The sequence below is a fragment of the Phaenicophaeus curvirostris genome, chromosome 22, assembly GCF_032191515.1.
Source record: "Phaenicophaeus curvirostris isolate KB17595 chromosome 22, BPBGC_Pcur_1.0, whole genome shotgun sequence".
Classification (NCBI taxonomy): Eukaryota; Metazoa; Chordata; class Aves; order Cuculiformes; family Cuculidae; genus Phaenicophaeus; species Phaenicophaeus curvirostris.
The window spans coordinates 2,215,140-2,239,967 of NC_091413.1; the positions used below are offsets into that span (position 1 = coordinate 2,215,140).

The window sequence follows — 24,828 nt, forward strand, 5'->3', positions numbered from 1 at the left end:
TCCAAAGAAAAACACTGCTCGCAAACACAGTGCTGGAAGAACACTGAGTTTCAGTCACAGAACTGCATAACAGCATTGAGAGCATCCATCTTTCGTGTGGCTGGGCAGTCAGCAGTGTTTGAAAAAGATTTTAACCTATACATGGTTACGTAGGTCATTTCCACTTGCCAGAGCATCCGAGCATCTCAGTCACTCAGAGCATTTATTCTCCCATCAGCCTGGAAGGTAGGGAAGTGGTGCAGTTATCTGCACCTCGCAGGTTAAGACCCTGCTGTGCAGAAGAAAACACTTGCCTGAGGTCAAGTACAGAGTCTGGCAGAGCAGGAGCATGAAAAGCTTCCTGGCACTCAGTCAGTGCCTTTCTCTTTCTGAAGATGGCTGTACGAACCTGAGTTTTAAAGCACAGCTTGAGAACTCACACAATCACATAGCCTGAGAGCATGAAGAATTTTCTTTGTCACAAGGTAAAGATTATTAGCCTTTCTGTAAACTACATCTGGCTCAGACCTCTCCCATGCCAGCACCTAGAGCTTTAGCAAAAGTGCACGCTTGAGGATCTTATTGTTTTCATAATTATTCATGCAGCCACTTAAGGTTAACGCAGGCAAGCCCTTGTCCACCAGTTACTGCAGTGTCTGAATGCAAACAGAGCCTATTCTGTATATTTACTTTTGCACCACATGCGGTGGGTGAACAGGAATCTTTAGCTGCAGAAATGATTTGTGACCTCTGTGACATTTTGAATCCTGCTTCCCTGTCAAGGTAGCGAGCAGGTTATGCCTTGATGGATGAGAAGTGACAGCGCTGGGTTTGTTGGAGAGCACGTAGTTTGCTTTCCCCCCGTAAGCTGGAAACACAGAGCTCATCCACATCGAAATGCAGTGCCTGTGCCTCCAGCTTTACCACACCACTGGCTGCAGGACGCTTTCAGAGCTTTCAAAATTGAAGCCAAGTATTTGCTCAGAAACCAGCTCAGCAGTAAGGCCAAGACAAATCTCAGTTACTGGGGCAATGAGAATCAGATGAGGAAAGCTCTTATGCTGAGGTTTTCAGAACTTACAGATGTGACTTGCGGAGCTAAGGGAGACACAGGAATTTAATGCTGTGCAGACTAACAATGCTTCTGATAAAGTCACTGTGCCCTTGGTGGGGCAAGATCCTCAGTGCTGCTGCTGGTAAAGAGCGAAATTTCAGCTTTATACTTAGGTTGTTAAATTTCAAGCACAGCTCTCTTCTGTAGATATTTTAAGGATTATTAGAACCAGAGTGCACATCTGTTGACTTTTCATCCCTCTTCCCTGCCCTGGGTTAAGAACATCATGGCTTTCCCAAGAGATACTTGTGTTTAAAGGACTCTCAGACGCAGCCATCAGTGGCCTCATAACTGCAGCACTTGTCACAACTTAAGCCTCTTTCGAATGCTTCAGACGACTCCTCAGACTCCCTCTGGGAGCCAGTTCTGCTCTGTGCCCAGAGCAAGGAGTCAGCCAGAACTCTGAAGCTTTCTCTCTGTCTTTTCCAATATTCCCCATGCTTTATGGCACAGCCCGAGCCCCTGAAAGGACAGCTTTTATACAGGCGCAGAGAGCTGCTGCTGCTGTGACTTCAGAGTTCTGCTGAATTCGAGAGGTCTCGGGTTCTCAAGTGCGGATATTTGGTTTGGACTACAGGCGAGAACTGTCATCCTGACTATATTTGGAGAGAGAAACATTCCTGGCTGCAGTTTCTGCACAGTGTCTAAAAGCAACGGAACACATTACACTTTGAGGGAATCCATATGGTGTCATGGGGAATCGGAGCGGACGGCAGGGGACAGAACTGACTCTGCTTTGCCTTCACGCTGTTATCCAGGTCCTGCTCGCTGCTGCTCATTTGCAGGGAGCTGGGATTTTGTAAGCAAGCATATGCCGAGACCTCTGCGTGCAGTAACTGTCACATGAGAAAGCAGCTGTCAGAGAGGAATGAATGTTGCATAAACCTCACAATGGTCAACTAGAGACTATGGAGAACATAAAGGATTGGATCCTTTGCACAACACAATCAATTTTCCTTGTTAGATCACCTCGGTCTTGCTTTGCTCTTTTCAGTCTTAATTGCAGGGCTGCCACACAATGCACGACATATGGTGCCATTCCCAAGGGCAAGTTTAGCTCAAAGACAAATACTCTCTCATTTCCATGGATTATTCTTAGCATTTCTCTCCTCCTGATTATTCAGCATGGTTAACATTAAATGGCGCTTTAAGCACTATTTCTTAATTGCTCTCTCTGCTACATTTGCCTCATTTCAAAGGAAAGTTAGCCCTGGTGCAGCGGGAAGCGTGTTGGCACCGCCTCGTTTGACACAAGAACCATCTATTACAACATAGCTAAACTCACACTAAGAGCTGCTACATGGAGAACACCCATTAGGGCTAGAACTGCAGCTGTCTGACTATCCAAAATTAATCTCCTCTCTCATGAAACCTCTTATTCATGGATTAAGTGCATATTATTCAGTCTCGGAACAAACTGCTCTCTTTAGCTTCCCCTGTTGTGAGATGGAAGTACTACCCGGAGGTGGGGAAAGGAGGAAGGAAGGAGGGAAAGAAAGAAGAAAGGAAGGAGGGAAGGAGGTAAAAAAAGGCATCTGATCAGATCTGATGGCTCAAAGCATCAACATTTCATCTCTAGGGCACCAGACCAACTCCAGGCCACAGGCAGGGGAGGGGAGAGCACACATCTGAATGTGATTTACCACTTGTTGGCTTCTCGGTGGCCCATGTGAAAAGAATTAGCAAATCTTCATATAGCTCTGATTTTAAAAATCACTTACACATTTATCCCTTCATCTCAACTTTGGCAAGGGCCAACCCAACATTCTTGCATGGTTCCTGTGGGAACACAGCAGTTAAAACTTGTACTTTACAGTGGGTCACGGACTAAAAAGAATCGTATCTGCCACAGCAGGGAGCAACATTCCCCAGGGAGGGGGAGAATAAGACTGTTCTTTAGTCCCCAAGCATTTTCCCACTTTCTATCATGCAGCCCCTCGTGATCAGCATCTGCTGATGTTCCTAGAAAAATCCATGGTCCGCTGAATAGCAAATGAGCTGAAAACAAGGGCTTGCTCCAGCTGGCAAAGAAAATGGAATATTTTGCTTAACTGTCAATTTTTGGAGCTGCAGCTCACAGAAGTGCCTGCACTGGCCTGACCTTGTGTTACTGGAGGCAGGGTCTTGACCCTAGTCAGAAGGTCTGTAGTCCAGTCATGGCCACGCAGGGAGGAGAATTTCAGGAATGAAATGAGTGAGGACTTTTTCTCAGCACACAGATTAAATAAAGTGTGTCCATAAAGGAGTAAGAATTACTTCCCTGGGTGGGGATATTTTGTTGTTGCTCTTTGGTAGGCTGTACTAATAATCTGTAATCTCTGTGGATGGAACAATCCTCCTGAAATCCTGGGAGGACTATTGGGATCATAATCAAAGAGACAGGTTCTTTTCCTGACTCTCCTCTCCAACAAGCAACCTCCCTCTCTCTACTCCCTCAGTCTCATGCTGTCTGTAAATCATGGACTTTTGGCCACATTTCCAAAAGGAAGTGATTTAGAGACCCTGCTTCTGTGTATGAGATACGCTGTGCTGCCCTATTATACTTTAATTTTTACACCAGAAAGACTCAGCAAGATTGTTTCCTTTCAAAAACACTGCTGAACACGGCTGTGAGGTACAGAACCGCATTTCAGGAGATGGCAGAAGCCCCAGTGAAAACCAGGAGCTCCCTGGTTCATTTGTAGAAGGCCCATTGGTCTCATTCGTGGGAGAGCAACTGGTAATAAACATCAAACAGAATGTTACACGCTGCCCACACCAATTAAACAATGACAATATTTACCTTCCGTCTTTAAAAGAGCATTTGCGTACTGCTCTGACATCTCCACGCCTCTCTTCAGCCCCCTGCTGTTCCTAGAACCAGGAACACCAACTGGTAGGAAAAGGGGAAAGGAGAGGAACATCTTCCCCCACGTTCCCTCTCTCATAATTTAGCTAAATTTAATGTGGCTCCTCATCTTAGTCTAGGCTCTCGGCTCTTCTCCTGCTAATACTTTTTTCTTCTCATACTTCAGATTCAAGCCTAGATTGCAGCAGAGAACCTATCTGAGAGTACAGGCCAGATTAGACACAAACTAGATGAATTAGCAAGTACACAAAGCTTCCCATCCCACCCAGCATGGCACTCCATCGGCCACGCGTCACTCTCCGATCCTGGCCCTCCGTGCAAGCAAGCTCACCAGGAAAGATAAACCAGGAGAACCTTCCTCTCTTCTTCGAAGCCTCAGAATCCCACGGAGCTGAGCTCGCCAAACATGTACCTGGCACATATGGGCATCCGCTTCCCTTCCATTATCTCTCGTTCCAGAGGCTCCACTGACCATCTTGGTTCTTCTCTTGTGGTGCAGCAATTCCCTCTTCTCACTAGGAAAATAAAACGGTCAAAATGGTGCTTAACAGCTCAACTCTTGCTCCTCATAAGCAATCACAGTGAGAACAGGGAAATGAAGTACTATACTCCCAGTCTGAAAGCTCTGTTTACAAACTGTTTCTGTAGCTCTTAAGCAGGAATATTATAATGTAAAATTCCATCTCTAACTTGGCCACACAATGAATTTCAGAGATAAAAACAAGATCAGGAAATCTCAAAATGGAAATGCATTTTATAAAATTTAAACATAAAATTGAAGGGACCTTTTCTCTTTTCATTACTCAGGAAAAAACCCCAAAGGAGCTCCATTTTCTGTAACAGCTGCGCAGCTTGGAAATTGAAGGCTGCAGTCTTCCGACGATTTTTTTCCTTTAGGGAGAATACTCACTTGGAAGCCTCTCTTCGTTTTGTATCCAAAGAAATTGTAACACAAATGAAGCAGATTCTCCCTGTTGATTTTCTCCTGAACAACTCGACACCTTAGGCATAAGAAATAACATGAGAGCCATCGAGCAGTTTGCCACTTCTGTCCCCTCTTCCCAGGTGCCAGCAGTTAACACACAGAATCAGAGAACAGTTTGGGTTGGAAGGGACCTTAAAGTCCATCCAGTCCCACCCCCCTGGTGCTGGACACCTCCCACTGGATCCAGCTGCTCAAGGCCCCGTCCAACCTGGCCAACACGATAAGGCATCAACCAGTTCCACCTTTAGTAGATGGTGTTGGATTTGATGTAGAGCCTTTTTAAAGAACTGTATTTCAAAAAGCACTCGGCACAGAGGTGGGGTATAGAGGGGAAGGTTATTCTCTTGCACCAAAGAGCAGGTAAAGCAGCTCTCTCCCTCTGAAGATGGCTCAGTCTTGTAATTTGTAAACAGCCTTTGTCCAGTGCTTTTCTCCTGCTGCCCTACCACAATACAGCAAACGTTTTGGGGCAATGCCTCGTTTATTCCAAAGGAATTTACACTGCTATGAACTCGTAGGAAATAAGTAAATGAGTATTTGCATCTCAGATTTTTACTGGAGTCTATTCAGAGATTCATCTGTAGGTTATTTGGGTGTTAAATCAACCCAACCACATAATTCAGGGGTTAAATCCGATACATTTTCATGGCTCAAAAGAAGTCCACTGAAACTGTAACAGCCTTGAGTGAATACCTTGACAAAGATTCTCTGTGGCAGCTGGGGGCTGTGACAGAAGCCTTCCTCACAACACCAAGGGATCATGAAGTAATAAACACTCCTCTAATTACCACATACTCCACGACTCCACACAGCTAAAAAAATCATTTAAAAGATTTGCCACCTCTTTGCTAACAAACAAAGATAGCAGAGGAACACAGTCTTTTTGTTCGCTTTAAATATTGCTTGCAACATGTAACAAACAGTATTATGCTCGTGTATAATCGTGTCGTTAAATATTACAACACACACGCAAACACGTCTGTCTACGAAGAGCCACGCGTGGCATGCTAGCCCTACGGTTGCCACTTCCATTGACAGTTACATTACAGGATGGACTCAGTGGATAACATTTCTTCAGTCAGACAGTTGGAAAACACAATACAGCTGATCCATATTTCAGCTACTCTTTGTACATTCATTTTAATGCTCAGGAAAATATATATTTTATTTTATTAAGTTTTGCTGCAAAACAAAACCAAAAATGAAATCCCTTTCTCTCACATCTTAATTATTACTATTTATTTTCTTTACACTTTGATTGGAGTATTTAACACCTGCCTTTGGCATTATGGATAGAAAGCTCAGGAGTCTCTGAACACACGGTTGTGCCAAAAAAAAATATATATGGACGAAGAGTGTCACTTAGAGGTTAGAAATACTTGTAACAACATATTTTCTCCAATCAGTGTTCACTACTTTATCTCTAAGGCACACGCTCTGTCTTTAGGATCTCATTACATCCAGATTTGTCTCTGTCTGTCCAAGTGGAGCCCGTCAACACTAGTTTGGAGAGCATGCTGTCTTAGGACACCCCTTCCCTGCCACTGATGGGCGTCTGGGAGAGCTGATGCCATGGCTGATCTCCTCCAGTATCTCCTCACATGAAGTGGAAGCATATGCTTTGCCGTTGCCCGCTGCAGTATAAGGTACATCCTCCTGCAGCATCTCCTCTTGGAGCAACGCAAGGCTGCAAACCTGACACCGCAGGGCACTAGACACGATGCAGTCACTGGAGCTGGATGCTGTTGAAAACATCCGCACATGGAAATCTATTTGTCTCTGGGTCTGAAAGTCTCTTTGCCTTCAGTAGACGGGTCAGTGTTCTCTACTGGATCAGCAGCACGGCCCTCACGAACCGCTCCTTGCCCTTAGGACACTGCGCAGGGAGGGGACTCCCTCCACCTCCACCCAAGTCACATCAGTGATTTGCTCCCCTCTCTCTCAGGATGGCTTTGCAGGTAGCCAAACACACCAGCCTGACTAGCGCTTCTCACCTAAAATGCAAACAAAAAGGAAGTGAAGGGGGGAGGTGGGAATGGGAAAGGAAGCAAGCGCATCCTTAGACAAAGATCGGAATCCTCTCCCGGATAGCCTGCCGGCAGATGGGGCAGACGGTAAGGGCTGTGCTGCAGTCTGGGCAGGAGCCATGTCCACACTGGAAGATCAGTTTGATTTGGTTATCGATGCAAATGGGGCAGGTGATGCGCTCTTCCATCTGCCGGTAGCGGTTCTGCAGCTCCTCCATGAGCTTCTTCTGATCAGTGGATTCAGAGCTTGGGCTGCACTCCACCTCGGTGCTGTCTGCAGGGGTGGAGAGCAGGAAGAGAGTTAAGTCACTACTGTGCTCTGCCTCATGTAGTGCCTCTTTAGTCAGACTCTGCTCCTCAAGAGTAGCAATTAATTCAGACTAAACTCTCTTCACTGAGCCTTATCCAGGGATTCCTCAAACGAAAAGCCTGAGGTGATGCTTTTTGCAGACTAGCCAGTGTTGCTTTCCTCGATTTAGCTCAGCTGGTTTGGGGCTGTGTGTGGTTTTGTTTGAATTTGGTCTCAAAATGTTGCCTGAGATGTCCTGCCTTGGTGTTCTGAAATACGCTGCTGCTACCTTCAAGTAAAAACATTCAATGCTGGTTAGGAAGCTCTGCCACACTAGCCTGGCAGTCCGCACAGCGCTATCCATCCTGCATCCTCTCAATCTCCTGTTCACATGCAGGATTCAAATTTCTGGTTAAGTCTTTCAGGACACAAATGCTAAAACAAGAAGAAACCTTTTTGACATCACTTAGGTTGACTTTTGCATAGATGAAGCTAAATAAAATAGAGTAATTAAGCCACTCTATGAAATGAGAGGATCCCAAATCCTGGGCGACTACCAGCTTAGGTAAATAGACTATTCCTGGTTTCAGCTTAATACAGACACTGTTCATCTTCTGCTCCTCAATCTCTGATTGGGCAGCTTTACACTTCACTCTAGATGTCCCTTTCCCCATCTACTCTGGAAATAGTTGCACTTAAGTGGCGCAAGAAGTGATTTCAAATTCATAAAGGTGAAGCAAGTCTGGGGATGGGGAACTTGCTAAAGGTAAACACTGAAGACATCACTGATGAGGAAGCACTGCTGGTATTCTCAAGAGCCCTTGACGTTCCTCCTCCAGTGGAAAGCTGCATGCAAATGTCTCATTTGGAATTCTCATCACTATTTTGTTGCCAGTCTGTAGCAAAGACAAATGTTCCTGCCTGCTGTCAGGTAAACTTGCTATCCTTTGCATTATGGAGTTCCAAAGAGGATTCATGCCTTTGCCAGCTGTTTGTGTCCAATGCCTCGGGACAGATTCTTGGTTCTTCTGTCCTGGCCTCAAGTCACAAGACTATAGCCTGACTCCGACGAAGGTGCTCACAATGCTAAGCCATGAGCAGCAGCACGTGCAATTCATTTTCACGTGCACATGCCGTAAGAGTGATCGCAGCTAGAAAGACATCAGCCCTCACAATCGCTATGGAAAAAGCTTCAAAGGGCAACCTGCAGTAATTCCAAAGCAAGTGCAAACCTGCCCTAGCTTGCTGACTTGCATAATGTAGCCCATTTCAGACACAGAGAACGCGAACAGAAGACAATCTGTTTGGAATCAGGCTAAAGAGCTTTTTCAAAGACATGAATCTCAAGGATTCCTGGATAGCTGGCTAATGCCAGCCCTGCATAGACACTGTAATTTCAGCCAAAGGAAAAGCAAGGCTTTCACAAGATGTAATTTCTCCTTTCTCACAAGTTTTCACTGTTAAATCACTGCCTGTGAAAATAGTTAGAACTGACACACAGATAACCTGATATTAGCTTTCAATACATAAAATAGGCACAAGACAAGCGTCTTCAAATGTCCTGTCTACGCACCTTGAGCATGGCGCGTGACACCTTAGAGCACCTACCTGTTCCTATCTAAAGGCAGACAATGCAGCAGGCACACACATATAACCCCTCCAAATTCCCCCCAAAAAACAAAAAAAATCAGCTCCTTTCCTTTTGCATATTCTACTAAAGATCACTGGCACTGCTCAGACTAATGCTGACCACAGCTCTTAGTGGCAGCAACAGCAAACATACCTTGTTTTAGTTTTTTGGTTATCGTCACTTGACATTTGATGCACTTCTTCATTCTCCTGGAGCATTCTGCCATGAATGATACAAGAGGAGATTACGATTAAGCCGACTGATGCCAGAATATTTAGTAAGAACACAGAGTCAAGAACAACAGCTTTGAACAAGCTGAGATCTTCCTAGATGGTTAAGAAGTGGTTTCTGCACAGAAATGAGGAAATAACCTTCTTTTTGAGCTGTGTCCTAGTCTCTTGGTTTAGTCTTTGCTATGCTACTAGCAAATAGAACATCTTTAAGTCCTCAGTTATCTGTGTTACTGTAACTGCTGCACTGCAAATCAAAACAGCCCTTTTCTCTGAGGGAAAAACATGCAGCTGTGGCACACAGTCCTTAGCAAGTTCCCTGCGGTCAGATTCTGAGTTCCTCGCGAGATAACAAACTTGCTGACATGTTTGAACAGGCTGCCCTTAGAACAAATGAAATGCAAGCCAGTTACAAATGCCAGAGAAGAGGGAAATCCTTCCCAGGAGGATTTTGATGGATAAATCACTGCCAGCTAGAACTGAAACATCTGGCTTTCCTTCTGAATTACCCAGGACATCTATAAGCTCAAGCAAAACTGCCTGGGGTCCTAACCAGCAGGTGGTCGGAACATTCCGTGCTTTTCATAAAGAGCTTTGGACATCTTATCTAAGATGGTGGTGCTGAAATCATCCCAGGGTTGTCTCAGGACACAAATAGTACCATAGGTTTGTGTCTAAACAGAGCTTGACTTATGTGAGTCCAGCTACAGAAGCTGGTGGAACAGGAAAGAAAAAGTGTTTTAAAAAGGTGAAAAAAACCCACCAGAATGGAGTTACCTTCACACACAATGCTGTGCTGGCACGGGAAGAAATGGATGAGCAAGGCCAGCTCTGAGCAGACCAGGCACTCTGTGGGGACAGCCACACTGGAGACACTAAGGTTGGTCATTGTGTTGGGGGTGGTGTGCACACGGCGAAGGCTGCAGGTGATAGTTGAGCTATCAGAAGAAACCTGTTGTTCCCTGCAATGACGAATACATAATAGAACTTGAGTCCCATACTCCAGGTCGTCCTTCAGCAACCAGATAAAATTGTACCGACCCCTGGCAAACACTCCACAGAGTGGGCAGCAGATGCTCAGGTAGCCTAAACTTGTGAACCTTGATTGCTCTGATGGGACCAACTTAGCCCCTAGGAGCCAGGATTCTAACTGGATCTAACTTGCCAGGACGATTAATGACTGAACCGAAGGGGCAAGGATGGTCATTTCCCAGCAAATGTTTTCAGTGCTGCCAAAAACTCCCTGGCCCACTCAGAGTATTGAGAAGGGGTGCTTTTTGGTCTTTTCATATATAGTCAGTAAGTTTCTTGGAGGAAGCTGCTATCCAGCCTCCTACCAAAGTGGCAGTAGCTTCATAATAAAGGTATATAAACCCCAGATACTCTTCCTCTTCTAGAGTTCTTGATTTCAGTCACATTAGCCAGTTATGGTGGCTGCTGCATGGTTCCACCTCCCTGGTAACAGGATCTGTGCCCTCAGATCAAACAGAATTTGTCTTTCATGTTTGCAGAGTCAAAATCTAAACAAATGTTTCTCTGAGCCCGAGATAAAGCCATCTTTGACCTGCCGCTCTCCCTTTGGCATTTTCTCAGCTATTTCTCTTATCAGTTGAAAACCAAGCATTTATCTAGCTCTGGAGTAAATTAAATCCTGCAGATTCTGCTGCCCACTCTTTTGTTGTGGCTTAGACTTGTGTTTAGACTTGAAATATCTGTAACTCCAGAATCCAAAGAAAGTAAAAGAGAACCCAGAATTGCTCTTGGCTTCAGTGGCCAGTCCTCTCAGGCTGCCTCAGGGCCTGCCCTAAGTCAAGAGGGTGAGTTTGCACCAAGCAGTACGAATCTGCGTTTCCCAACTCTTTCAAATGGCCGTATGCACCCCTAACAAACCCCTCCAGAAACATGGGGTCATCCACCAACTCCAGATGAAACTGGAGGTGCTCAGACTGACATCCAAAGCGTTTCAAAGGTGCTTCATCCCCCCTGGAACAGCAGCTGCCTGCAGTGACACCACAGTGCACTGATTTTGTGAGGAAGTACGTTATAGCTCCTTTACAGAGGATGTGGTTTACCTGAATTTCTGTGAGAAGTCCTTGATGATCTGGACAATCCTTCCATCTGTAATGAGGTCTAAAGGAGACTTTCCCCGATGGTTTGCATAATTAATATCCGCTCCTTCTTGCGCTAAGTAACATGCAATTGCGGTTCCAACATTCAGCTCTACGTTTCCAAGAAATCCAGAAGCCTGCAGCTAAAAGATGTTGAAAAACACTCTGTTAACAGAAAAAGTTCCTGTTACGTGGCTTTGATCTGTACCAAGTTCTAAACAAAGTCTTAATCCTTATACTTCATATTTGAAAGTGCAATGAAAACATAAAAAGATCCTCCAGCTTGTAAACAGCAGATGAAAATCCTGCATTCCGGGAACAAGAGTGCATAAGACTGGTCCTAACTGGTGCTAATAATTTCTAATCATAGTAACAGGCATTCATGTCTTCAGATAGTGACAAGGAGGGACACTGCAGGCCCCACACCATACCTGTACAGATGGTGTATAGAGCGCTAAGTGGCAGCTATTCAAAAAGCAAAGTTTTTGTGCAAATTATCCAAGCTAATCTGAAATCAACACAAATTTTCCACTGCCTCAAAAGTCCAGGGCAGGTAGATCAGGGCAAGTAAAACTAGACATGAAGGAGTCTGTGGCATCTAGATACAATTTATTCTGATCCTTCCTGCTCAATGCAGCGGGCTGGACTAGATGACCTTCATGGTCCCTTCCAATTCAAACCATTCTATGACTCTTTGATTTCAAATCACAATAAAACAAACACACGCCAGATTTTCCACTGTACTAAATTGTCCCTACAATAGAATCCTTGTCATGCCAACCATGAAGCATAACCACTGCCTGCACTCTCGGTTTGCCCTGCAAATCTGGTATTTATCTGGATGGCAGAACACTTTGAGGGACTAGTTCAATATCTCTGTTCCTTATATACCCGTGAATACAGACTAACAGAGTGAAATCCAGTTCAGCTTTCTAACATCATAGCCTTTATCTTTCAACCTGATACCTCTCACCTCTTGCATTCTGCTCTACATCTGCAGATAACTGGGTGTTTGTGGTTAGCTATCCTCATATTTTTCATGCCATCAGACAGAAATGAATTGCTGTGGTTCTTGGGCACGAATTAAACTCAAGACTCTTGGCTCTGCAACTGGATTCATGACCTTTCCCATGTCAAGAAAGAAGCATGCAAAGCTAATAAAAGTATCAGGGGAGACAGTATGAATTGCTGTCTGACTATGTGAAATTTCAAGCTATAAATTCAAACGCATCCTCAGAGGCCTCAGAGGATGTATTCTTGCTTTCCCACAAGCAAGACTTGTTTCCACACTCCTCAACTGGACCGGCTTTACACAATTTCCCTGCCTTCCTTTGTACCCTTAGATCCCACTATCTCCTATCATTCTAACATCGAACGTTTTCCTTCCCTTGGTGCTGGAATTCCTCCTACTCCCAGCTCACCTTGGAAAGGAGGGACAGCCCCATCTCCCCTTCACGCTTCTCCATCATGACAGACATGAGCTGCTGCCGTTCCAAGGCGATGTGCATGGCTGTATCCCCATCTTCATCTTCAGCATTGACATCGCTCCCTTCACTGACCAGCAGCTGCACCATCTCTACGTGTCCCTGGATGACAGCAAGGTGCAGCGGTGTCTGGTTACGGTTGTTCTTGAGGTTGACATCACAGCGACCCTTGAAGAGAAGAATTGCATCCAGAGTGAGTTGCTGCCAAGTTTGGCTGAAGAAGAATGCTGCAGCTGCAGTGCCCCAAGTCTCAAGCCATCTTCATCAGGACAACAGGACAGAGAGACGAAACAGAACTACATGATCCAGCCCTCTGTATCTTGGCCACATGGCCCACACACCTCAAATATCAAGAATGGGAGGACTGGAAGCCAAGTTCCCAACCAAGACACAGATAACGTTTTCCTGGTGACGACTTGGATATGACAACTCATCACTTCCTTGACATAACCAAACCCTGGAACTGCTCCAAGCAAACAGTCATGGATGAGCTCCTCTAAAGCAATATTGATTCCCTGCCACCTGTTGTGCTTTGATTTCTCCTCTTCAAAGCAAGGAGGAGAAAAACCTGTTTGAATCTGAATCAATCTGCCCTCTGCAGCTGGAGGGAAAGGCAGCAGCAAGGGTTACAGACAGGGAGCCTCTAAAGATAAGGCTCTGCTAACACAGTGGTTACACCAGACCAGAAATACAGCAATCACAGACACACTCCTCTATGGCACTCATTTGTAAATCCTCTAAAGTCTTGTTCTAGCTGTTTGGATCCCCTTTGTAAAGCTGGGAAAACCCAGGCAGCAAGTGACCAAAACCAAGAAACAAAACCCAGGAGCACTGACAAAAACACCTTGAGCATCTCCAGGGATGGGGCATCCATGACTTCTCTGGGCAAGCTGCACCAGCGCTTCAGCACCCTCACTGGAAAACATTTCTTCCTAATATCTCACCTAAATCTCCCCTCTGGCTGGGGAAACTCCACCTCTGTAAGCATTCAAGGCCAGGTTGGATGAGTCTATGAGCAACCTGATCCCACAGAAGTCGTCCCTGCCCATGGCAGGAGGGTTGGAACTGGATGGGCTTTAAGGTCCCTTCCAACTCAAACCGTTTTATGGTTCTATCACAGTGTTTAGGAAATGCAGGGGTTTGGGAGTGGAACAGACGGGAATTTTTGTTGTTGCTGGTTTTGTTTCATTCCTTACCTCTTTGATGAGAATTTCTGCCACTTCTTTGTGATTATTGAGAGCAGCAAGGTGCAGGGCGGTGAAGCCATCTTCCTTTTTGGAGTCAACCAGCTGCCGAGCTCTTGCTAGAATCTTTTGTATGGCTCTAGAGTGTCAGAGGTTAACAGAGATGGAAGAGTTACTTTTCACGAATGAAAACAACGCAGGAGAGACAGGGCTGCCTCTCCTGCTCGGTAGTTATGAATGTTTATGATTTCACAAGCAGCACCACAAGCTGCACTCAGGATGCAGAGCAGTCCCTCTGTCTCTCAGATTGAGTTACAAGAATAAAACAAACCCCTACAGTTATCATGTACTAAAGCAGGGTAAACTCACATTGCTATGAAAATAATAAGTAGATTTATTCTTGGAAGAATTCCAGAGGCTTTCAGTTAGACACAGTCTTTTGAAAGTAGTGTTTACTGCAGACCTTCCTCCTGTCCTTCCATGTGTGAACCCAAACACTTACAGAGGCTAGCCAGGAGCAGACAGATTTTGTAGTCAAGGTAAGGAGGTATGAGAAAGATGGGATGGGGAAAGCAGGCAGCAGTTTCCTGTGAATTCATGAAGGTGAGAAGGAGGGCAACAGCTAGACCTAGCCATATCTAAACCCAAGAAATGCATAACCAACCACTTCCTTCCTAAGCTGTCTAGAACTACATCTGATGCCTTCTTATTATTAAGACAGCAAGCATCAGTTATCACCTTTAAAAGCAGTAAAGTCACTTACAATTTGTTGCCTTTTAGAGCAGAAAAGTGGAGCAGGTTGAAGCCTTGGCAATTCTGGACAGTGAAGTCTATGTTGGGTACATCAGTAAGAATCTCAATAACAACTTTGTAATCTTCAGTGATAGCATAATGCAGGGGGGTGTCTCCCTGGGAATCCTGTCAAGGGCACCAAAACAGAATATAGGTTAACTACCTCAGAGTGTCACATGAAACGGCTCACCCTGAGGGACAGTTCAAGACAAGAAGATATATAGGGTCAACAGGTCACACCAACTCCAGGCCAAGCATCCAGACATCACTGGCATCCATAGCAGTTCCACAGCCTTTGTGAAACCAGCGCTTGAAACCAGCTGCTGAGCTGAGAGGCGCTAACACTCCTAACCAGGTTTGAGAGACTGACCCAGCAAAGGCCAGTCCCACCACCATACAAGCACAGCCTAAAAATGGGCTGGGTCCCTTTCACTATTGCTGCCCTTTAAGTTCCTAAATACCAGCCCTTAAAAAAGTCTCATCACTCCTTATTGCTGGCAACAGGAATGTTTCACCACCATCCATCAGGCCAGCTCTCACTGGAGAGCGAGTCCAGTGCAGCAGAGAGCGCGCTACTGGACAGATGATGACAGGGCAGACCCAAACCTGATGTTCCAGACCACTGAAGTTAGAGGAACGCTCCCTCTGTGCAAGCACAGTAGTGCAATTTAAGAGAACAACCTTCGAATTCTACAAAGCAACAAATGCTGTAAAACAAAGCAGCACCTCTCCACCTCAAAAAAAACAAACCCACAAAAGCCACCCAAATCCCAGAAACTCCAAACTTACTGGGAGGTTGACATCACAGTTCAGCTCGCAGAGGGTCCGCACCACCTCTGTGAATCCTTGGCTGACGGCAACGTACAACGCTGTGCACTTCGCATTATTTAACAGGTCTGCACTGGCTCCTTTAGCAATAAGCACACGGGCAACCTCAGCTTGGTTTCTAATTTAAAAGCAAAGAGTAAGACAGATTAAATTCAACCCTGTACAGACGGTAAATTCTTCTTCCTTGCAAGGCAACAGAACTTCTCGAGTTTTGTATCCTCTTGACCTCATCCCACCTCCTTTTAGTATTTAAAAACAGAGGAACAAAACCAAAAAATTGTAACGTAGCACCTGCTCTCTCTTTGCTCTATGTCAACAGAAAATTCCCACTCTTAATGATGAATTCTTCCCTAGTAACTGACAACACAATTCAACCTTTTGTCTTGCTCTGGAAATCATATGCACTTACAGAAACCAACCAACCAAACTAATCCCAACCAACCAAACTACCCAACACTCCCCTGAAAAAAATCTCATCAGAAAAGCTTTCTTATCCCTTGTTTAAAATCCCCTCAAAATACTTCTTGCATGAAAATGGACCCAGCTGTGGAGGTTAAATTAGTGGGCTAAGAAATGCACCCATGGCCGTGAAGCTCAAAGGCTGATTCCTAACATGGTAAAAATCAGAGAAAAGCCACATCCATCAGCCACACATCCTTCACCGCCCATTTATATCTAAATACATCCTTTTGCAGCCCTTTAGGTCTTGTATTAGAAGATGGATAGATATCCTACCCAAAAGCTGCGTAGTGCAGTGCTGTATCCCCCTCTTCATCCCTCAGGTTGACATTGGCGTGTGCCTGCAGCAAAATCTTCACAACATCCAGGTGCCCCTGATAAGAGGCGATCTGCAGGGCCGTTCTGCCCTGGTTCTTTGCGTCGACCTACAGAAAGGGCAGAAACACGGCAAACAGCTTGATTAGGAAAGACTTGCCTCATGTTCAGGCCTTCACTTCGCTCTAGAGAGGGCCCAGCAGGGTGAAGTTGCTGGGCTGCAGAACAGCTGCAGGCTCAGAAATGCCAATCAGAATCCGTGCCCCACTGGCTCTACTTTATGTGCGTCAACTACAAGGCCGACCTTGTCCCAGAATATTTCTGAAGGGGAAGAGGACAGCACAATTTATTCAAGAAGGGAGAAGAGAGCGAACAGAGCTGGAAGCCAGGTCTCTAATTACAGCTCTGATGCCAAATCCCTCTATGCCTGCAAGCGGAATCTTTCTTGACATCTCTGCCAACAATTCCTTTCCCAATAGGAAAATGTGTGAGGAGATCAAATCAGTTTTTCATAAGTCTTCCAAGACGCCAAGTTCCCGTTGTTCTATGTTACTCCAGGTACTTCACTGGGTACAATGGCTAGAGGGCATATCACAGCGTTGAGATGTTTTGACAATTAAAAGGTCAGAAGAACAAAACGAGGTTGTAGGAAAGGCACGGACAAAAAGGAAAAGAAGCCACTGAAATCAACGGGAGGCTGAGGAGAAGAGATGAAGGAGCTCATAAAACCTCAGCAGACCGGCTAGGAGAACAAAGGCTTTTTTCCCTGCAGCTGGTTCTGCGCAGCAGCCAGGAGAGCAGGACAGGCAAGACTCCCCTCCACTCAGAATAAAAAGTGAGTCATTTAGGCAAGGAGGCATTAGAGACCACTGTGTTATTCTTCCATTTACACAGAAAGAATGCTGATAAGCTGGAAAGGTCTTGGCAAGCAATTTCAACTTGCACTACTGAGTGAGCCTCAAATCCAGCCTCCCCTTGCTGTACAGAACACTCCAACAGAAAGAACTAATTTATTATTATAAATATTAGAACAGAAATAGAATATAAAATAGAAATTAATAAAAATAACTAAGAACGTAATGGATTCCTGATTCTTGGCACCTTCTTATCTGAGAAAAATTTGACAATTGCAGGCGTCTGTCTATTCCTCCCACCTTCAGAGGCCCCGTTAACATTGTAAATAAAGAACTATAACAAATACCAGACAACTAACCATTAAATCAGCTTCACAGGGGTTCCTTCAGAACTGATCCTAGTTTTCCTGGTCCATGTACCCAACTACTCCTGCCAGCCATGCAAACAGCCTCAAGAAAACTTATCTTTTGTTACCAACAGTTTCCAAGGCCACTGCTGAAATACTTTGTTCTCTCGTTCTCCTTTTTTTAACCTGTTTATAAACCCTGTAACCTATCACTGAAGGAGCCTGAACCTTCAAACAGCTGGAAAGAGCAGCGATCTGAGTAGATGTATTCTTAACAGTTTGGAACTCTGCAAGCACATAAAATGTTCAGCAACAAGTCAAGCCCGGTTCCTTGCTCCAGTCAGACATGAGATAAGACACTGCACAGACATGCACAGTATCAGGATCTGGGCAGCTTTCCTCCTTCCCGACTCCAACAAAACCATTTTGTAAGGTCACCTAAGGACAGACACATTCAGCCAGACACAACCCGTGATCTTCTTTTTAAACAGAGGATAGATACACAGACTTCATCTACGGTCTTCACATAGATACGTACCTCTCCTCCTAATTCTACAGGTGTGGCGTCCACAGGGGAAATTCAGGAAAAGCCAGCTTTGGAAATGTGCTGAAAGGACTTAACTCTAGTTCAGACTTAATGTCACAACATACAGCCATAAAATATGCACATTTAACATATAAATTCCACCCTAAATTGTAGCAAAATAATCTTCCAGCTGTTAGGAACTAATACTATGTTTGAAAAAAAAAAATACCTATTACTTATCTCCCATCCTTTTCTTGACTACAAAAATTTTGACAGTATTTTGAAGAGCAGCAAAAAGGAACCATTCAGGATGCCTTCAAAACTTGCCTTATCTGGGTACTTTTGAAGGATCTCCCGAACTTTAGCCGCGTTGTTGAGCGCTGCACAAATGACCAGGCAGCCTGCGTGCTCTGACTCTGTCTTCTGGGACAGCAGTTTCTCCAATACAGTAACCAAAGTACCTGGTAGGAATGAGAAACAGCCATAGGTTAAGAGGGCCAAGAAATGTGTGGATGTGTGTGTTCAGTTGGCACAGTACAGCTGTAAAACCACCATTTGGGCCTGCTGTAGCTCTAATACTGAGCTCATACAAAGAGCTTTACAAATTTGTGGCTTATGTAGAACTTCTGCTTCACAGGTCTGATGTTTTGAGAACCTAAAAGAGACAAGACCATGCTACAGAAGACCAAAGCAGAAAAATCACTACTAACAGGCAAATAATCTGAAGAGGAACGCGTGGATTTGGAAAGGACACTGTAGGGAAGAAACACAAGTTCTTTCAGATGGTCTTAGACTTTCAAGTGCTAGGGAGGACAGAGATATTACAGCTCTCCAGACAGAGCAAAGTTAAAAAGCTTGGGCTCGTATGCAAGTTCTCCCTGAAATCTAACTTAAGGCAACAGTTTAACACCCGTCTACAGAGGAAAACAAAAGTCGTGGCAGGTCTGCCCTCTCTCCTGCATGATCCTGACATCTAAAGGAAATGAGCATGGGGAGCCTATAAAAAAAATTTATGAGCAGATGTGCAAAACAGATAAAACCCCCTCTACACATCATGGGATCCTAAATCCAATTTCATCATGGACTGGGCAAAATTACTGTTGATTTGACAACACTTCCACACAAGGATCTGGGAATACAGAATAATGAAATGGTTTGGATTGGAAGGGACCTCAAGGCTCATCCAGTTCCAACCCCCCTGCCATGGGCAGGGACACCTCCCATGGGATCAGGTTACTCAAAGCCCCATCCAACCTACTTCACAAGCATTCAAGAATTAGTATCCTCCTACAGGAGACACAGCAGGACAGAACAGGATATTGAGACAGATCAAGGCAGAAGCACTTAACCCAAGGCAGCGCTACAGCTAGCATTACTGAGTTCTAAACTCAGTATTTGCTTGCTAAGGCCAGCTTTGCTTCCCCACTAAGGCACAGCTTGGTTTTAGAGCTCTGTCAGGGGAAGAACAGGCAGCTGGAGTTTAATACTGTCTAAAAAGCATTGCTGCTGTTACACCAGAGCAACCATTTCCCAACTCTGACAGCTCAGACATCTCAAGATCTTGCTAACTCACTTTTTGATTCCTTTGCATTCTCCGTTGTCATGAGGTTTGCTTCCTCATCTCTCTGATAGGCTGTCAGGCAAGCTGGGTTGAACGTCCAGGATTGCCCTCCAACCGACACTCGCAAATCTCCATCCCCATAGACCTTGATCACTTTGCCGATGTGCCCCAGGGTCTGCAAGGGAAAGAGAGAAACGATTATTAAAAGGTAAGAGACAGGATGCTTTGCATCTCAGAACCAGTGCAATGCTTCTAAGAGCAGTTTCGCAGGTGGCACTCCTGCTGTGTGAAAAGAAGCACCAAACAGTGACACATTTGCAGACAGCTCTTGCTTCAAGGACACCAGAGGGTTCTGTGTAGTTCCTTTATTACTGGTTTTACATCAGAAGGATTCCCCAGGCACATTACAAATGTCTGGTGGTGCAACAACCAAATATGGTCTAAGGAACCCTGAGAGAACTGATAAAACTGGGAGCAGGAAAGGTCTCCTCTGTGCACTTAAATGCTCCTGGAGGACACCTGTATTCTGCTTTTTAGCCATACAGGTCTGATCAGACCATCCTTCCACTTGGACACTTTCCTGCCTCCTTCTAGAGAATTAAGGAGGGTGTAAGAGGACTCGTTTACATTGGTTAGAGAAATCTCTTTTCTGACTTAGCCAAATCCTTTGTCAGATTTTCTCCATCTACCCACTCTGGGTGCTGCAATAGGATTGTATCACCGATAGCCAATAGCACAGAGCAATGTTTATTCTGCAAGGCCTCATCAGTCCCGGAAAGGTCTGTGGCACTCACTGACCAGCAGGACCACTGGAGGGCAATGCAAGCCCAGTCACTATTACTGATTGCCTGGGAAACCTCAGGAAATTACTGGACTGTCCTGGATTTGGCGCGCACTCACAGGTGCCATTTCATCTGTCCACTCCCCATGACCAGCTTGGAATCGCTTCACTGTTTCCATATCATCTATCACCCGGACAACATCACCAACCCAAAAGGTGTTGAGCTACAAGAAAAAGAAAGTCATAAGCTTTTGGGGGACGAAGCCAGAAAAAAAATAAATAGTGGTTAGCCCCTCCATCCCACCCCCCGCCCTCAGAAACCCCGTCCGAACAAGAACCCCATCAACCCAAACCCAAGGCATAACAAAACTTAAGTACGATGACCAAGAAATCTGTAATCACTGGGCTGCAAAATAAACGTAGTCCAAGGGCTGGGGCGTTTCTGTTTTAAGCCAAGTGCACATTCAAGTAGGGAAATAATTTGGGACAGAACATTTTTCTTTTCTTTCTTCAATGCATTTATAATTAATATCAGTATAAAGTACATATGGTACATACACCCCTTGGTCCATCTCTTCACTATACCCAGCTGGGCAGTGCAGATTTTAATTCACTTTAAGAAGTTAAATCTGTTTGTTATTTAAAACAGAGAAGGGAAACCAGAGTCTCTCTCTCCTGGTAATCTGCCAGATGCTCCCTCTGCTCACTGAGCTAAGAAGAGAGCACTGTCAAAACACAGTTTTCAAAGCAGACTAATTCTGTGCAAAACAGTTTGACACTGCTTTTTCCATTGGAATTGGAGATTAAAACAGTTTGACACTGCTTTTTACATTGGTATTGGAGATTTTAGCATTGTGACCTCGTTCAGCTCTTTAAAAATTCTGTAGGCTTTCAGCAGCTCCTTCCCTATTAGCCCTGCTTCATCATCCACATTGCAAGTTCTCAAATCTCTGGGGAAGGCCAGAGATAGAAACTTTAGAAATGCAGACACAAAATTAGAAAAGCCAGATCAAAGACTCAGGTCATGCTGAAGAATCAGAGAGAAGCGAGACAAAGCAAGATGCAAAAAGGAGAATAACATAAAGACACAAGAACAAGGAAGAAAACAAAATCAAATGGAAATGGTGTGGAAGAAGGTTGATCACAGATGAAAGGTAGCTGCAGAAGGAAATGCTATGGTAGCTCTGCTGCTACCACTCTTATCAAAAGAAGCTGAAATTAAGAAATGGAATTTACCTTGAGAACATATAACACTTGAAATGCAAAGGTTCATAAAACTGGACAGCCTAGTAGCCCAGCTCCCGCTGCCTGCAACCATTTGTCTTAGCTCTGATGGCTTGCACGAAATTCTGCCTCCAACTACAGCTTTTAGAACAGCAGCGTGTTTCTTCAGCACCTGCTTGAAACACACTGTGTCCTAAAAGAGCAGCTAAATTGACAGCTGTTCCTGCAGCATTTCTAGTTCTGGCCAAGCTCACCTATCAGCACCTACCTTAGTCAGAGCTCCAGGATGGAAAGTCCAGCGGGTTTCACTGTTGAACTGGACCCTCACGTCCCCTCTGTCCGTGATTCTGTGCACAGTCCCTGTCTGGCCAATGAACTTTTGATGGGGGAAAAAAAAAAGTAGGGGAAACCCCCTAAATAAATCACATTGCTTAATAGTGGGGAAAGCAGGCATCCAAGGCATAGATGGCTGAATTACACAGCATTTCCAATTCACGGACTAACAGTGCTCCCAAACCTCCTTTCAGCGAGACACAGTCATTGTTTTATTGCGAAAGAGGGGAAAGGCTGTTTAAAGCTCCCCTAAAGTAGCAGCACATTGGAAGAGGAGGGTGATAGGAATAACAAGCATGAAAATCCTTGGAAATGCAGCACAAGTCACCATCCTCTTTCCAAATGACAAAGGTGGGCAGAGATTACAGCACTGTTCTGCTGTATAACACCAGCAGGGCACGCTCTGAAGCAGCTACAGAAAACACAGTACAGTTGTGTAGGGCAGCTTTCTATATCTGTTCATTCAGGCAGGTCCTGAGCAGCTGATAGTTTTGAGGGGGACAAAAAGCACCAATTTCTGAGATGATGGGAAGTTACTGTTTCTGTTTAATGTGCCTCTCTACACCTGCACTTACCAGCAACAGGAATGCAGAAGTGCAGAGGTTTAACAACCTAGCAGATCATGTTAGCCACACGGCCACATTCAAAAACAATGTTGAAACTGAAATGACATCATTTGTCTTGGCTAAAGTTCGATGTCAAAAAGACCACTCACCTTCAGGACAGACTGAGATAGGACCTTTTAATCTAAACATCCATTTGGCTGCTATCATCTTGTGTGAATGTAAGCCCATGCCAGATGTTCCCAAGCCCCTGAAGCCTTACCTCCATGATACCCCCCGAGATGCTACGCTACAGTAACAGGTGCCATTTCTATCTTTATTTCCTCTGCTCTCTGAGGTTTATTAGAGAACAGGTGACAACAGGCTGATAGCTCTTCAAACTAAAGACAACAGGCCAAGCTCCAAGAACATCACATAGGCCAAGAAATTTTAGCTCTGGCCATGGATGGAGCCCATTGTTGACAAAACACGTAACTTTCAATAGCAGTAATGCGCCATAAAAAAGAAGCCAAATAGGGAATGGATCCAAAACTCCAAGGAAAAGAGCCATGGCTCATTTAAAAACAAACAAACTAGCCATTAGGTTTTTGCACTGGATTCCAAGACTTTTGAGGAACTCTTTTGACCCATCACAGGTTCTTATAAATTATGCAGGGCTCCACAAGGCAATTCTTAAATAACACAGATTGATCTGAGCCTCAAAAAAAGTCCTACTCCAGCGTTTCATCACTAAAGAGCTTGTATTTGTGATTCAGTCAACACAATATAAATATAGAAGGTAAGCTATTCTGGTAACTTCCTAGCCACTACCTGCTTGTGTAGTCCAAGAGAGTGACCGGTACGTTACCGAGAGAACAGAGAAGCAGAAGCATACCTCAGCCATTTTCGGATTCCAGCCACCATGGCCCTCCTGCATCTCCCGCAAGATGTCGATGTCCAGCAGGCATTTCACTTTGTCCCCGTGCTGGAATGGATGCCTGTCCGTGCTTTCTTTCCTCTGCAGTTCAGCTGGTTTTCCTAAAGAGAAGGATGACAGGAGCCACATACATGCAGGATGCAATAACGTGCTTTGAGCCTCATTTTGCTTTGTAAGAAGGGTTGCAAATTAACATAGGCAATTGCATAAAACCCTTTCCCTGTTGCAGAGTATGTCCTACACACTCCACAGGGCAGCACTACGAAGAGATTGAGAGAATTTAGCCCTAACTGGATACCAATAGGAGATAAACATGAGGCAGTTCTAAAAAGACACAATCTTGTCCCTCTGCAGGGAGGAGATCGCCTTTGAACATCGCCTCTCATGTCATGTCAGACATCAGCAGCTGTTCTTAGCAATTCAGGCCCCCACAACTGTTGTTCAGCAGACATACCCACACAGCACTTAAAATAAGTTCTCTTCTATAGGCAGCTTTGTGGAATGCTTCAGCCCTAGCCTTCCTGAGAAGATGTCTCTACGTACCTAATTTTGGGAGATGCTCTTTGTAGTAAAAGCCACCAGACGCCTCCACAGTACATTTCAGGTCCACTTTTCCCTTGTGTCCCACTCTGTAGACATTTGTGGTACCATCAGACCACATGACGCTGGCGACACTGCGTCCTGTCTCTACATCCCAGCCACGGATATCAACCACACGGCCCGTTTTACCCTCACCACCTGATGGAAAAAGAGGGGAAAAAGGTGTCCAGCTTGCATTTTCAGTGAGACCAACACAAAGAAGCTCAGCTGACACCGGGATGTTCACTGATTTACAATTTAATGACATTTTAATCTTAATTGAGTGAAAAACAAGGAAGAAACTTGTCAGTCCTCAAACTCTTTACCAGAAAGTAGCAGGCACAGATGTCAGTAACTGGGGCAGATGAAATTGTGGTAGAGAGGTTGCCGCCTGGAAGGATTTCTGTGGGGCCAGCTTTACATGTTGGACTGAAGCACACAGCTCGGCTTCCCTGAGAGCACACTGCTGCCTCAGCAATGCCCTCTAGTCAAGCACTCTTCATGCACAAGAAAGAAGGAAAACACAAGAGATGCACAAACATCCAGCAGCTCACACAACCTCCTTAGAGCTGGCATGATTCACCTGAAGGGACAAGAGATCTCGGTCACCTTTTTAATTAGGGAAATTAAAGATGACTTGGTTTGACCAACTAGGTGAGAATCCCTATATTAATCTTGCTGAAAGCCACCCAGCCATTTACTTTGGAATACAAACACAGAAAAGCTGAATTCTGTGCAGAAGCAGCCACTGCTGGTGGTGCACAGCAAGGTTGCCCAGTTCAGAGATACGGTGTCACGGCACCACACTGTGGCAAGATAAAAACACAGCACTGTTAAAAGCTCAAGGTCTTTAACCTCTCCCCAACAAACTT

General features: G+C 44.9%; 1 protein-coding gene across 4 annotated transcripts in view; it reads right to left on the bottom strand.

Annotated features, from left to right (window-relative positions):
- Window positions 1–5,388: 5,388 nt before the first annotated feature.
- Window positions 5,389–24,828, bottom strand: part of MIB2 (MIB E3 ubiquitin protein ligase 2) — a 38,918-nt gene continuing 19,478 nt past the window's right edge. For 2 of the 4 annotated variants that reach the window (XM_069874759.1, XM_069874762.1), the window contains 15 exons: window positions 23,921–24,115; window positions 23,336–23,478; window positions 21,834–21,941; window positions 20,461–20,565; window positions 19,573–19,735; window positions 18,327–18,460; window positions 16,234–16,382; window positions 15,460–15,616; window positions 14,642–14,796; window positions 13,891–14,017; window positions 12,632–12,862; window positions 11,175–11,353; window positions 9,880–10,064; window positions 9,026–9,091; window positions 5,389–7,227 (listed from right to left, as the gene is read on the bottom strand). In XM_069874759.1, the coding sequence (XP_069730860.1) occupies window positions 6,986–7,227; window positions 9,026–9,091; window positions 9,880–10,064; window positions 11,175–11,353; window positions 12,632–12,862; window positions 13,891–14,017; window positions 14,642–14,796; window positions 15,460–15,616; window positions 16,234–16,382; window positions 18,327–18,460; window positions 19,573–19,735; window positions 20,461–20,565; window positions 21,834–21,941; window positions 23,336–23,478; window positions 23,921–24,115 (2,339 nt within the window). In that variant the 3' untranslated portion in view covers window positions 5,389–6,985. The remainder of the gene's footprint in view (window positions 7,228–9,025; window positions 9,092–9,879; window positions 10,065–11,174; window positions 11,354–12,631; window positions 12,863–13,890; window positions 14,018–14,641; window positions 14,797–15,459; window positions 15,617–16,233; window positions 16,383–18,326; window positions 18,461–19,572; window positions 19,736–20,460; window positions 20,566–21,833; window positions 21,942–23,335; window positions 23,479–23,920; window positions 24,116–24,828) is intronic. The other 2 variants (XM_069874760.1, XM_069874761.1) reach the window with 2 other exon arrangements.